This window comes from Seriola aureovittata, chromosome 24 (assembly GCF_021018895.1).
Source record: "Seriola aureovittata isolate HTS-2021-v1 ecotype China chromosome 24, ASM2101889v1, whole genome shotgun sequence".
NCBI lineage: Eukaryota > Metazoa > Chordata > Actinopteri > Carangiformes > Carangidae > Seriola > Seriola aureovittata.
The window spans coordinates 1814714-1827399 of record NC_079387.1 but is presented as its reverse complement, the minus strand read 5'-3'; the positions used below and the strand labels follow the sequence as shown (position 1 = coordinate 1827399).

General features: G+C 43.4%; 1 protein-coding gene across 1 annotated transcript in view; it reads right to left on the bottom strand.

The window, feature by feature from the left end:
* Nucleotides 1–8448: 8448 nt before the first annotated feature.
* The window catches only part of LOC130165323 (collagen alpha-2(V) chain-like), a 28810-nt gene continuing 24572 nt past the window's right edge, over nt 8449–12686 (bottom strand). The window contains exons 44-55 of the mRNA XM_056370507.1: nt 12542–12649; nt 12328–12435; nt 12072–12125; nt 11850–11957; nt 11664–11717; nt 11437–11544; nt 11113–11166; nt 10897–11004; nt 10367–10727; nt 10075–10265; nt 9681–9923; nt 8449–9601 (exon numbers count right to left, since the gene is read on the bottom strand). Of these exons, the coding sequence (XP_056226482.1) occupies nt 9455–9601; nt 9681–9923; nt 10075–10265; nt 10367–10727; nt 10897–11004; nt 11113–11166; nt 11437–11544; nt 11664–11717; nt 11850–11957; nt 12072–12125; nt 12328–12435; nt 12542–12649 (1644 nt within the window). The 3' untranslated portion in view covers nt 8449–9454. The remainder of the gene's footprint in view (nt 9602–9680; nt 9924–10074; nt 10266–10366; nt 10728–10896; nt 11005–11112; nt 11167–11436; nt 11545–11663; nt 11718–11849; nt 11958–12071; nt 12126–12327; nt 12436–12541; nt 12650–12686) is intronic.

Sequence of the window (12686 nt, the reverse complement as noted above, 5' to 3'; positions counted from 1 at the left end):
ATGGTAACGCGTATGAAGTCAGAGAAAATAATCACACAGATCTGCTCCTCTGCTCTTTCATTTGCTGTAGCTGACGCACTAGTCTGGAGTAATTTCCCCTGAGTGTCAAACAGACCATTATGAACTTATGTAACACACAGTGACTCAATATTGAATTAGACTTCATACATTCCTGGGGGTTCTGGATGGTTCCAACAGTAATCAATAGCAGGAATAGATACACAGCTTAAATCTAGCAGGGAAGTTTTATAGATGGGTACACGGGCTACAGCGGGAACAATAGATGAGAGTAGAAGAAGAAGTATATGTGGGGTTCGATTTTAAGAAGCAGCAAGCGAAGATTTTCTGACTTTTGGTCTCCAGTTTGAGCCAAGTTTTCAAAAAAAAAAGCAGGATCCTACATTTCCCACGATGCATCTCAATGTCGTCGTTTTCTTAGATCTTTGCTGCCAAGCTTGTAACACAGACTCTTTAAAAATACTTATCATATAATAATTATGCAGAGTGCATCCTGTCAGTAACCTCTGACCACTTATTAAACTGTTAATCTAATCAACAGTAATTCATCACATTCTATAAAGTGACAAGTGTTTCCAATTATGTCGCCTAATTCGAACACTCCTCGTTACAGTGTGTGCCTGTACAAACTAAACTTTATAGGCTTGTCTCTTACCCTTCTGTTGGCTGTGTTGTGCATTCCCGTTAACTGATAAATATGATTAATTAATCCTTATAATCTTTATGAGTCTGTCGCCTGGTCTGTGAGCCACTGGGAATTTCTCTTTCATTTTTATGTTAGAAAGCTTTGAGGGTTCGTTTCACCACAATCCCTCCAGCTGCTCTGACAGAGTGAAATACACAAGGCTGCCATTGTGAAATAAACACTTTCCCACCTCAGAGTATTCGAGGGATTCGGGTGGAAATGATTTGGAGGTTGTTCTAAAACACTAGTGTCATTGATATCAGGACTAAGCAGAAAAATGCACCCCAACCTTTAGCTGTATCCATGTTCTTACACCGTGTCACAGAACATGAAGTAGACACTTGGCTTTCTGAGTTTGAGTTCGATTGTATTTTTCCTTCCCCGATAAAGGAAACTTCCCATTTCCCCTTTTTCATGAACGCAGGTCCACAATCGGGAAAAGCCTTGGTTGCACAAGATATGATGCACTTTACCTTGCCGGTAACAGCGGGGGTGGTATGCAAGGAATGCCGGAGAGGTCAACTTTGATTTGTAGCGCGTCAGACACTTTAACAACAGAAGAACTCATCATTGTTTGATGGACTGGTGAGATCTGGAAAATACGGCGCGGAGTCAGTCACCGGCAACAGCAAGAAACACAACAGCATCTCGTTCGTTACAGCTTCACAAACACGTATTTGATCAGAAACACATTAACTTTTACTCCTTCAGAGGAAGAGTGACTCAAGCTTCAAACAACATGCTGAATCAATTTCCAGCCAGCTTCAGTAGAAACCCCCGCTATTCGCAGAAATTTCTGGTTAAACCACGCTCTCTAAACAATGCTTTGCACAGACATACAACGTACACACATCTGGCCAATAATGTGATCTGGCCACTTAAACATGGGGATGTCTCACTCTTGAGAACAATGGAATGAGTTCTTGGCCGTGCTCGAGGGTGTGGAGGGCGTACAGTACAGGGGTTGGGGTGAGCAATGTGGCCCGGCTGTATGGATGTGACCCGGGCCTGGGTGGGACCGCAGGAAGTCTGCCGCTCACTGCTCGGCCCTTTCGGAGAGCTCTGCAGGGTCATGAATTATCTGAGCGGCTCTTCGCACTGTGATGTCAACACTTGGTCGTCTACTTTGGTGTTTCTGGAGGGTTGTCATGATCAAATGTGTGAATACATCGCGTGGAGAGTCCATTTCCAAAGTGCTAGGAAGGGGCGTAGCGAGGAAGACCCCTGAGAGAACGCTGCTCTGGCGGGGTGGACTGGGACAAAAATTCAGCCCTGGCATTTTCTGTCCAGACCAGCCCACTACATTATCAGCGGACACTACATATAAAGTCCACTAATCTCGCGGCATCTTCTCTCATGCATACTACAAAGGAGAGTCATACTCCTTGATAGCAGTTAACAAATAAAGCACTTAACTATGAACTCAAGGACTAAAATTGACAGCTATAGCAATCAATCAATCAATCAATCTTTATTCATTATAGTGTCAAATCACAACAGAAGTTATGTCATGACAAGGGGTGGGACGAGACTAAGGGGAAGAACCCTTATGCTCCCCTTTCAGTTTTTAGTCTGTGACTGTGAAAATCTTTTGGTGTAAGCCCAGCATTAGTTAAAACCAGACTCGGACAATAATAACAAAAAAATATCCTGTCAAATAATCTAAATAGAAACATATTACAGACAGTAGCAGCATTAGAGCTGAAACTCACTCACTCAACGGTGACTCAGTCATTATGAAACCATAAATAGAGAATTGGAAAAAAATATATATATATAGCTGTGTGAAAAAGTCTAAGACATGGGTTACAGGTGTGAATAGATATGCATTCTCATATACGTGTATGTGCACAAGTATGTATTGCCCTACTTCCTCGTCCGCAGCCAGCCAGCTCCGCTCCTCACCAAATTCATGACCTGCAAGAAACAGCAAACAGAACTCGTACTCAGTATCTGTGTACTGACAAGTATATGTAGCCTTTTTGTGACGTAGTGACACTTGGTGAACAAAATTTATCTGTCATGAAGGATGACTTAAGTCTCAAAAGAGCCCTAACTCAAAACCACAGAATAATGTACAAGATAAAAGATTAGTTCATATTGAACGAAACGTTCGCGAACGTAACAACACTAGTGGCTTTGCCATGTTTTCATTATGACACTTACTAGTGTTTTCCAATGCAAAAAAGTCAGATCTTTGTGACAATACCTGAAAATGCTCAAGACAGCACTATACACAGCCATTTGAAAACTACAGTAAAAGTAACACATTTACACAGAAATTAAAGTTACACACAAATTATGAAATAGTTATCACCTCAGTAAACAATAAATGAATTGAAAGATTACAATAAATTCAATGGCAAATATTGCAAATTAAACTAATTATTTCCTATAGGTTTACTTGTATTTTGTGCTAAAATTCAAAGTATCTCATCTGTATTTACAATACAGCTTGATTCTGCATCTCTACTTACAGCTCATTGGTCCATGTGAATGTTTACTGTTGCTATGGCAACAAGAGACCGCTGACGTTAGCAGCTCTTAGCTAGCTTAGCTAAATCATCTGAACAATAATAACCCATAATATCACAATTCGGCATATTTAAACAAAATCAACCACAACTACCAACATTCACAGCCCTTCAAATCTGGGCTAACATGTTGTCACAAGTAGGACTATGCATTTAATTAGGTCACATCATTCAACGTAAAAACGTTTTCTACTTTGTTTTGGACACGTCTCAAAAATGTAGCCTAGCCAGCCGCAGGCTAACGTTACTTACCGTGTATGCCTCCACTCGCTCGTCTCCCGGCGCGGCAGCACCTGCTGGGGTGGTGACCCCGGCACCAGATAGGTCCGTCAATTTAGAACATTTAGCAGCCGCCACCTCCAGAGACTTCAGCTTTTTAAGTCGCAGTTTTTCAGCGCCACCCGGGCGTTTCTTCCGCTTCTCCGTCTTCAGCTCAGCAGCAGCCCGTCTCACGACTCCCGCCCATGGCATGAGGTCCCGCCCACCCTGGTTTGTGTTGTGATTGACAGCACTGTCAGGGCTCTCTGAGCCTGTCAGCCCATGATTGATTGACAATGACAAACAATAGACCGATAATATGTGTCGATGCTGGCAACACACTGCTAGCCCTCTGTAGCCGATTGGCCCAAATGGAGGGAATTTAGAGAAGAAAAACAAAACAAAAAAACATAGAGGACCGGACCGGCCCACATTGTTTCAACGGCCCACCGGGACGATGCCCGGTATGCCAGATGGCCAGTCCACCCCTGGCTCTGGGTCTCCTGCAGATATGGACCTCTGTCACCTTTCACCTCAGCTGCAACAGAATCTAAACGGAAAGCAAAACAGAAAAGCCTCCTTTCAGGGATTCAAAACATTTCAATTTTCTCCTTTTATTTTGATCCAGATTTCACACTCAAGTTTATGTTTATTAAGTTTTTAATTTAAAAAGAACAAAATCGTATCATAGCTGGTTCCGGTTTATGAAGAAACACGAGCGATCGGTAAATCAGACAGGTTGTAAATGCAATGCTTTTTGACGCACCCCAACACATTCCTGCAGTCACTTTCTCATCACTCCACTGATGGACAATCGTTCACCTCAAGAGAGAGCGGTACGAAGGGCAGCAAAGGTCGTCGTGGAGCCGGCGTCTTGACTTTCTTGAACAAACCTTCAGGGAACCATTCACATCCAATGCAAACATTTAGTGCCAAAGCAGGAGGTGGTGGGACCTTTATGCAGCACAGCAGACGGTAAGAGTGTGGAGGTAAAGGTGGTCTTCAATGCAGGAGACAATCCGACAGTAGATGTTTTTGTTTTAGTCGTCTAATGTTAACCGAGCTGTTGTTGACATGCTCAACTTTCATTAAAAGAAACAGTAAAAAAAACGCAATGTTTGGATTGTGCATATAAAGATGTTGTCATCAAACATAATCCCAGTTTTGCAGATTCATCCTGAATTTCTTCCACATGTTATCAGTTACCGTGGTAACTAAAAGTGTTACTTTTTCCAGATAGAAAAGATGCAGAAACCATCCAAGTTTTGATAAACCACAGTCATCCTAGAGGGCTGATGCCTCTCCTTGTGATGCTTTCATTCCCTCAGCTGTTTGGTGCAAACTCTGGTGTTTGTTTAGTTGATTCAAGCATCAAAGCCTGTCAAAAGACGTGGGTCCTTTGCTTCATTTGTAATGAGTGCGAATATAAATGGACCAGAGTGAAAAGGCGGCAGCAGCATAATTACAGGTGTGAAAGTGACTCATAGGTTCTGATACCTGCATCCCACATAGGGAGCTATGATGACATTATTTGCCTTGTAAGCAATTTCACTCTGACATTCATTTGTCACGTCTGGCGGCAGAACATCTAAGACACCTTCCCTTAAAGCGCCAGACATTTGGAATCAAACTCTTCAAAACATTTCAAACAATAAGCTTATTGCAGTTTTAAAGAGCCCAGTTCCTACTGCCCAGGGCAGCAGGCCAGTATCCACTTGTACGAGGCGCGCCACTGCTCCTGTCTTCAGCATCATCCTGCCAACAGGAACTCCCTCACTCCTCTCCCGCTTTCCTGCCATTGTTCTCCTCGCTGCCACCAGGCGAAAGCTCCTCCCAGGATCTGGGAAAAGGTGGGATGTTAAAACGGCCCATTTCCCTTTCGATCAGCTTCGACCTCAGCCGGTGGAGGAGGGGTGCATGTCATATTGTGTGTGTGTGTGTGTGTGTGTGTGTGTGTGTGTGTGTGTGTGTATATAGAGAGAGGCAGCACCCATATGAAGAGCTTAACTATCATTTTCAAGTGCAGCTATTCTTTTCATTTGTGATTCATGTGAGGAAGACCAGGGATTGAAAAGTTTGAAAAGTCTAGTCTGAAAAATAATTACGGTGCGAATATATGTTACTTAATGCTAAACATTCAGGCAGTAATGAAACTCAAAATGTAAAGGCTACGTCCCCTAAATGTGTCCATTTAATGATAAAATATTATTTAATTTATTATTTATACAATACAACCTGACAAAAACCTGACAAGTGACAAATTCAGCAGAATGCATAGCAATTAGCTGGAAAGGAAGTGCTGTATAGTTTCCTTTACTGACTGCCGTTACCACAAACGTTAGCTCCTGCAGTTTTTCTTTCCTCTCGACCGGCCAAATGGCTACATTTCATTTTCACTGATTTTCAGCTAAATCAATTATATCCAATGAAACTGCTGCAACCGATCGAGAGGAAGTACATTTTTTCCATGTCGTCATTAGCTGTGTTGTGCCATCCACTTTTATTTAACCCCCCCAGACTGTGTATAAACTACTCCACAAAGGAGGATGGTTTGCAGATGAGACAGTTAATGGTACAAAGGTGTCTTTTGATGAAACAGTGTCGACTTCAGCTATAGTAGTCGTCACTCTGTTTTTGGTCTCCACCATGTCCTGAGGGAAATATCTGGCTCCCTTAGCTGCTAAATGCTCCACTATTTCACCAGCTGATCTCTGACTGCGTCCGCCTGCTGTTCTTCTGCCGAGCAGGGAGTGACAACTGAAGCAGCTGAAAACACAGAAAGCGACGCTGTGAGAGTGAACCAAAACGGTAAAGTTGTGGTTTAACAGTGCTTGACGCTCCATAAAGCTGAGGGGAGCTTCACAAGTCCCAGAACAGATCAAGCTGTCACCATGATACTAATACACAGTCGTGGAAATCATAACAGATTAGTTTCATTAAAGTGCAGAAATCCTTGTTTAAACTGATAAAATGTCCTGTCTAGGAAAGCTGAAGTTTAAATCTGCATGGTAAACTGATCACTGTATAGTTTGACAAGCAAAACCTGTGATTGATGGCAACAGTATGTGTTGTTAGCAACATATCCTTACTATAACAAGCTAAATTTATGTCTTCCCCTCTACTGTGAGAATCTGCTCTCAGCCCTGTGTTTTCATGCCAGTGAGAATAATTTAGGTTAATAGCATGATCCTTTCCCTATGTTCTTTAAGTGTTTTGGAGGGGCGTCAGTGAGGTGGGGTTGGAGGGTGCACAGGAAGGAAAAGGAGTAGCTGGGAAATCTCATCGACGCTCCTCGGCGAACAAGAGACACCCCGGTCAGGATCTGGGCGTCGCTGCCAAGTCGTCTTAGGGTCGTAGACTCCAGTGGTCCCCGTTTGGGTGAAGGCGGCACACACAAACACATCTGCGCGTGAAACCCGGTTGTTCTTAGAATTTTGACGGAAACAGCGTCAGGCTTGCAAATTGACCTTAAGGTATACATGCAAGCCGGAGGAGATGAAAGGAAGAGAAAGAGGAGGACTTAGCCTCTAGACTTGTATATTTCCTCAGGAAATGGATTCTCTGAGATGACAGGAAGCTAATTAAAGCTTTGGTCCAGACTGAAATATCTCAACAACTACTGAGTTGAACTGAACGTGAACGTGAAGCTCCCCTCAGCTTTATGGAGCTTCATGGCGAGTTTAAGCTCATTGTTTTACTTTACTGTTTTGGTTCACTCTCATAGTTCACCTGCTTCAGTTTTCACTCCATGCTCGGTATCAAACAGCAGACAGACGCAGTCAGAGATTAGCTGGTGAAATAGTGGAGCATTTAGCGGCTAAAGAGCCAGACGATTCCCTCAGGAGATGGTGGAGACCAGATGTATCGCCATGACATTCGGTTCAGAGATTCATGAATCCTAGAGACTTTGCTGATCCCGTGACTTCTCCTCCAGCGCAACCATGAAACCGATGTTTGTGGCTTTTGAGTGAACGTACTGTATCAGTCGCCATGAAATTTAACGCAATTATTCATGTTCCCATCAGGATTAATTGTAACAACTTTGGTGACCCTTGACTTTTAGTGTATCGCCATCATCAGGTCAAAATTGAAAGTGGGACAATACTTTGGTTTATGACCAAATACCTGCAGAAATAATGACATTCCCAACAGCTTCGGCTGCACTTCTGGGATTCTGTAACCAGGGGTGGGTTAGGGTTATCTGCATTAATAATATAATTTTTGAATTTGAAGACCTTAAATTTCAAACACTTAGTTACCTTGTGCTGTCTTTGTGCAACATCAAAAAAAATCATTCCATCAGCTTTAACAGGAGGCACCTGTTGGGTGAAAAATAGACAGTAAAACGGATTTTCTGTCTTATGTAATTTAGTTTCTCTTGAAGCTGCTGTCCCCAGCTGAGCAGCTTGTTTATAAAAGTTATAAGAAAATGCCACAGTTGTGTAAAAATGTAATGTGGAGCTCACACAAAAGCACAGTTTAGATTTCCTTCACCCATACTTTTACCTCTCTGACAGATTTTTTCCATGCTGAAATGAAAATAGCAGCCCCGGCTAAAAATGACCACCTCGACAGATGTGGAGCGAGGCCCGGGCTGCAGGAAACGGTGAGAGTGTCACGTCTTTCACCGCGCGCTGAGAGGAGAGGTCGACCCAGAAACATGTGCTGCCTGAACTTTGGCTCTTTTTCTTCCTGTAAGGGCGCCTTCTCGCTCCCTCTCTCTGGGTCTTTATTTTCTTTTTTTTCATCTCGGTTGCTCACACACCCATATACATGCAGACACAATGAAGTGGTGAGGAAAAAGCATGAGGGAAGGAGTTATCAAGCTGGAGTTACACATTTGCGTTGGTTTTCTAAATCAGTAAACCAGTGTGTTGATTCATATGAAGAAATTATCACCAATGCAGGGTGGATACAGCAAAACCCATGTCTGAAATGTAAGCTGACAGTTCGTGTCCATTTAGCATAAAGCACTGTTTTATTTGTTTTCAAACCCCAGAGCTCTCCTGGTTTTTCATTTCACTCCTTACACCCGAGATATCAGGTAAAAGCAGTTCACTGTGATTTTGATGCCTGGTAGGAAAAGTGCTGTCTCCCTCTAGTGGCGAGATGAGCTCATTTAAATTCACTTTCAAAGCAAAAAAGTTTTGCCGCTCATGAGGGGGAACCGAGCGTTTATTCAATTTTTCTTACTTCAGTTTGTGGGAAGAGCACAGTCATTCCAAAGAGAGACATCTATTCCACATCCACAGTCAACAATAAACAAATACTTTGCAATTTACAGTCATATGTTGCATTTACAGTTGAAGTTTTAAAAGGAGAATAAAAAGGTTTCCTGTTGAAAGAGTAAATGAGTTCCTGCACAGAACTTAATAATTTAGGTTCAAGCATTATTTTGATTTTTTATTCCATTAAAATTAAGAACTACAGTCGTTGCCATATAGACACTTGCCCTATTTACTGGAAAAAAGCCATCACTAGTAAAAAATGAAAAGGTTTGGATGCTTTTATTTGCAATAAACTTCAATTCTTAGGTAATCTCCTCTAAGCTCCCCACAAAGACATTGCATCTTTTACGATTACTGGCTGTTTTTCCAGTTTATGCAAGTTTACAGTCTGTCTAAACCCACCTTTCCTTCCTTTTTATTTAGCACCTTAGACGTTACTTTTATCCACCCACATGCATTTCCCTGTAGAGTACTTTACGTTAGAGTGTAAATCTATTGACATGGTAAATAAATTATGTCAGCGTCCCACCAGTCACACAGCTCTCGTCCGCTGGCAGACACGGTAAGTACGCTGTACTTCAACAGCTTCTGGGAAATGCAGCCATGTGTGAAGAACCTTTATCGACGTGTATGCTCACAGAGAGAGGAGTCCATATGCTATAATTTCTGGTGATGGTGTTACTCCTCTACAAAGGCCTATTTGAGTCCATCTTACATTGGGGATTTGTGTTTTATGAGAAGCACACGGGGCCGATGTCCAGGCCGAATTCCTGGTCAGGCTTTCCAATGTCCATAGGGGCCACGTCCATGATGGGCAACCTGGCCGAAGTTTGAGTCCTGTACTCGATCACCGTCTTGCCCCACTCTCCATTTGATTGCTGAAGTAAAAAGAAAGCCAGATTAATCTCCCAATGGGTTTTTCATCAAATGTAGTAATGTATTCTGTGGAAGACTTACCGAGCAGCCGTCCTCAATGACGGTGTATCGGAGGCGGCTGTTGCCCTGCGCCCTCAGCTCCTGGCCGTCGGAGCCTCTGAGGACCAGAGCTTTCTTCGGGTTGCCGCTCGTCCCGTCTTTATAAGCCACACTGTTCCTGCAGTGGTAGGTGATGGTCTGGTGCGACTGTTTGGACAAAACCTGCAGCAGCTTCACTTGAACAGCCACTGCATTAGGCTGCTCCTCCTTATTTCCATAGGTGAACTGAAATTCGATGTCAGTTTGACGTGATTACACACATTGCGTGCTCAATTTCCAGGCTTCTAGATGCTCATTATTTTACTAAACATGTCATGGTGTCATTTTAAATCTTCCACAACATGAATATATGCAAATAAAGCTCTTGAATTCTTACTTGAGTTCCACCATTTATGTTGGCTCCGAACCAGACAGGTATGTTGGCACTGGGACTGGATTTCGTCCACCAGGCTTTGCGGGGAATGTTTGCCGGATTGGCGGAGATGCAGGTTTCACCGCTTTCCATATCACAGTAGACCCTGATGGCGTCTCGGATGCTTCCTTGATTTGGGTCGAGCCAGTACTCACCTGTATCAAAGGCGGAGAAAAAATGATTGGAAGGAGTTAGATCACTAGGCCTAGGTACATATGTGATACTGGTCTAAAAATAAGAAAATTAGGACCCTCACCGCTCTTTTTCTGGGGGTAGCACTGTTTGATGTCCTGGCAGGTTTTTGAAGGGTTTATCCTGCTGCCATCAGGATTACGGAGGTTTTGCAGATGTCCGTTGAGGGTCTTCAGTGTGGCTTGGATGCCAGTGTCTGCACGCAGGATGGCCAACTTCTTATTGGGAAGGGCTTCGTCTTTGTTGAACTCCGGAAGAAGAGGAAGATCAGCCGACATATCATCCTCTACAAATTCCACAGCTTCTGGCACGTCGCCATTCCCATCGTAATCAGCCGGGGCGGCGAAGAGGTCTTCCACAGCTGCTGCGGTGGGAGGTCCTGGGGGGCCTGGAGGGCCGGGGGGTCCGGGTTCACCAGGTGGACCCTGACAGAAAAGACAACCATTACATTTTTCTTCTACTTCATATTTGCTATGCTAGCTGTGCGAGAAAAAAGGTCGGCCCATGCAGATCCAGATCAAGATATCCCTTTATCTGAAAATGTCATCTCCTTAAACTGATGGAAATAAAACAATAGATGTAATCTTGTGTCACCTGTGCTCCGACATCTCCACTGGTCCCTCTGGTTCCGGGAGCGCCCATTGGTCCAGGCTGGCCGATGTATCCTTCCTTTCCAGGAGGACCCAACACTCCTGGAGGACCCTATATGGTTGTAAAACAATGAGAGATTGACACTGAGGAATAATGCATAATATAAAATGCATATCTTTATCTGGTCTGATTTATACAATTATACAATTATACACCTACCCTCTGCCCAGCTGGTCCAACAATACCTATCGCTCCTGCATCTCCTGTGGCCCCCTGGAACAGAGAATAATGGGATTTTATTTTCTAATATTTTCATTGTTGTTGTGATTCAGTGTTAAAATAGACTCAAAATTACTTGACTTCAATGCCGCACTGGCCAAGATTTGTATGTTAAAAGGGTTAAATCTGCAGAAAATCAAAGATCCTCGCTGAATGAGATGTTGCAAATGCACCTAAACTGAATTCAGTTGCTGTGTTGGGTGTGTGTCCTTCTGTCTTCACAGGAATTGACTAAGTTGCCTAAACGATCATTTTTTCGCTTACAGTTATTCCAGGGAGACCGTGAAGACCGGTGAAACCTCTGTGACCTTTCTGACCCCTCTCTCCTTGCTCTCCAGTTGCCCCCTTCTCTCCCTGTGGTCCTTGAGGGCCCTGAAATCAGACACAAGGTGAGAGTTCAACACTCGGAAAACAATGTTTTACACCGAGAAAAAAAAAGTACAGGTTTGTTTTAATTCTTGATTTTAAATTGTTGAATTGCTCATGTTTACCACTTTCCCGCGTATTCCAGTTTGTCCTGGGGGTCCAGCGGGGCCTCTGGCACCCTAAACTCAAAACAAGCAAAGAGACATGGTAGAGCAAAGTTTGTAAATGTGACAGGATAGAGTTACTTATGTGTGGCTGACAGTGTAGCATATCAAATTTAAATAAATTGTATTTCTGTTTGTGAAACTCACATTTTCACCAATTTGTCCTGGACCGCCGGTGATTCCAACTGGACCTTCAGTTCCTGCAGACCCTGTAATACCAGCCAGACCTTCTGGACCAGGATTTCCTCTGTCTCCCTGGAAACACATACACACAACCAGTGATTACACAACATTATAATGGTATCATTAACTGATTCGATCCGATATTTAAAAAACAACAACACACAAACACCATGTATGACATCTTACCCTGTCCCCTATGAGTCCGTCTTTACCAGGAGGGCCCTCTGCTCCAGCAATACCCTGAATAAACACAGATGATGAGAATAAATTAGTGACAGAGAAGCTGAGTCGTCGGCAAAGAAACATTTGTACCAGAGCATTGCAGAATAGATGCTTTTAAAACATGAACTGATGAACTCTTTGTGTTAATTTTGGGTCATTGCAATGCAAAGACAATAAAAGATCAGCTAAAGACGTGAAATAAAAGCTGTATAGGACAAACCTCAGGGCCGGCATCTCCTCTTGGCCCGGTAGCTCCTGGTAATCCAACTACACCAGCGGGCCCTGTGCTGCCCTGAGATCCAGGGGTTCCGGGTTTTCCTGGTGGACCCTGAGAAACAAAGAAGTACAAAAATCCATCAGTGGAATGTAAGTTTTTGAGACGTAGTGCTGCTTTGTCAGTCTAAAAACAGAACGTAGTGAGTAGAATTACTTACAGCAGGACCTGGCAGTCCCAGCATGCCTCTCTCTCCTCTGAGTCCAGGCTGACCTACGACACCTCGCTGTCCTGCGGCACCAACAGGTCCTGGAGGCCCATCAGGCCCCTGTCAGAGAAACACAAGAGCAAGAAAAAGCAATTGA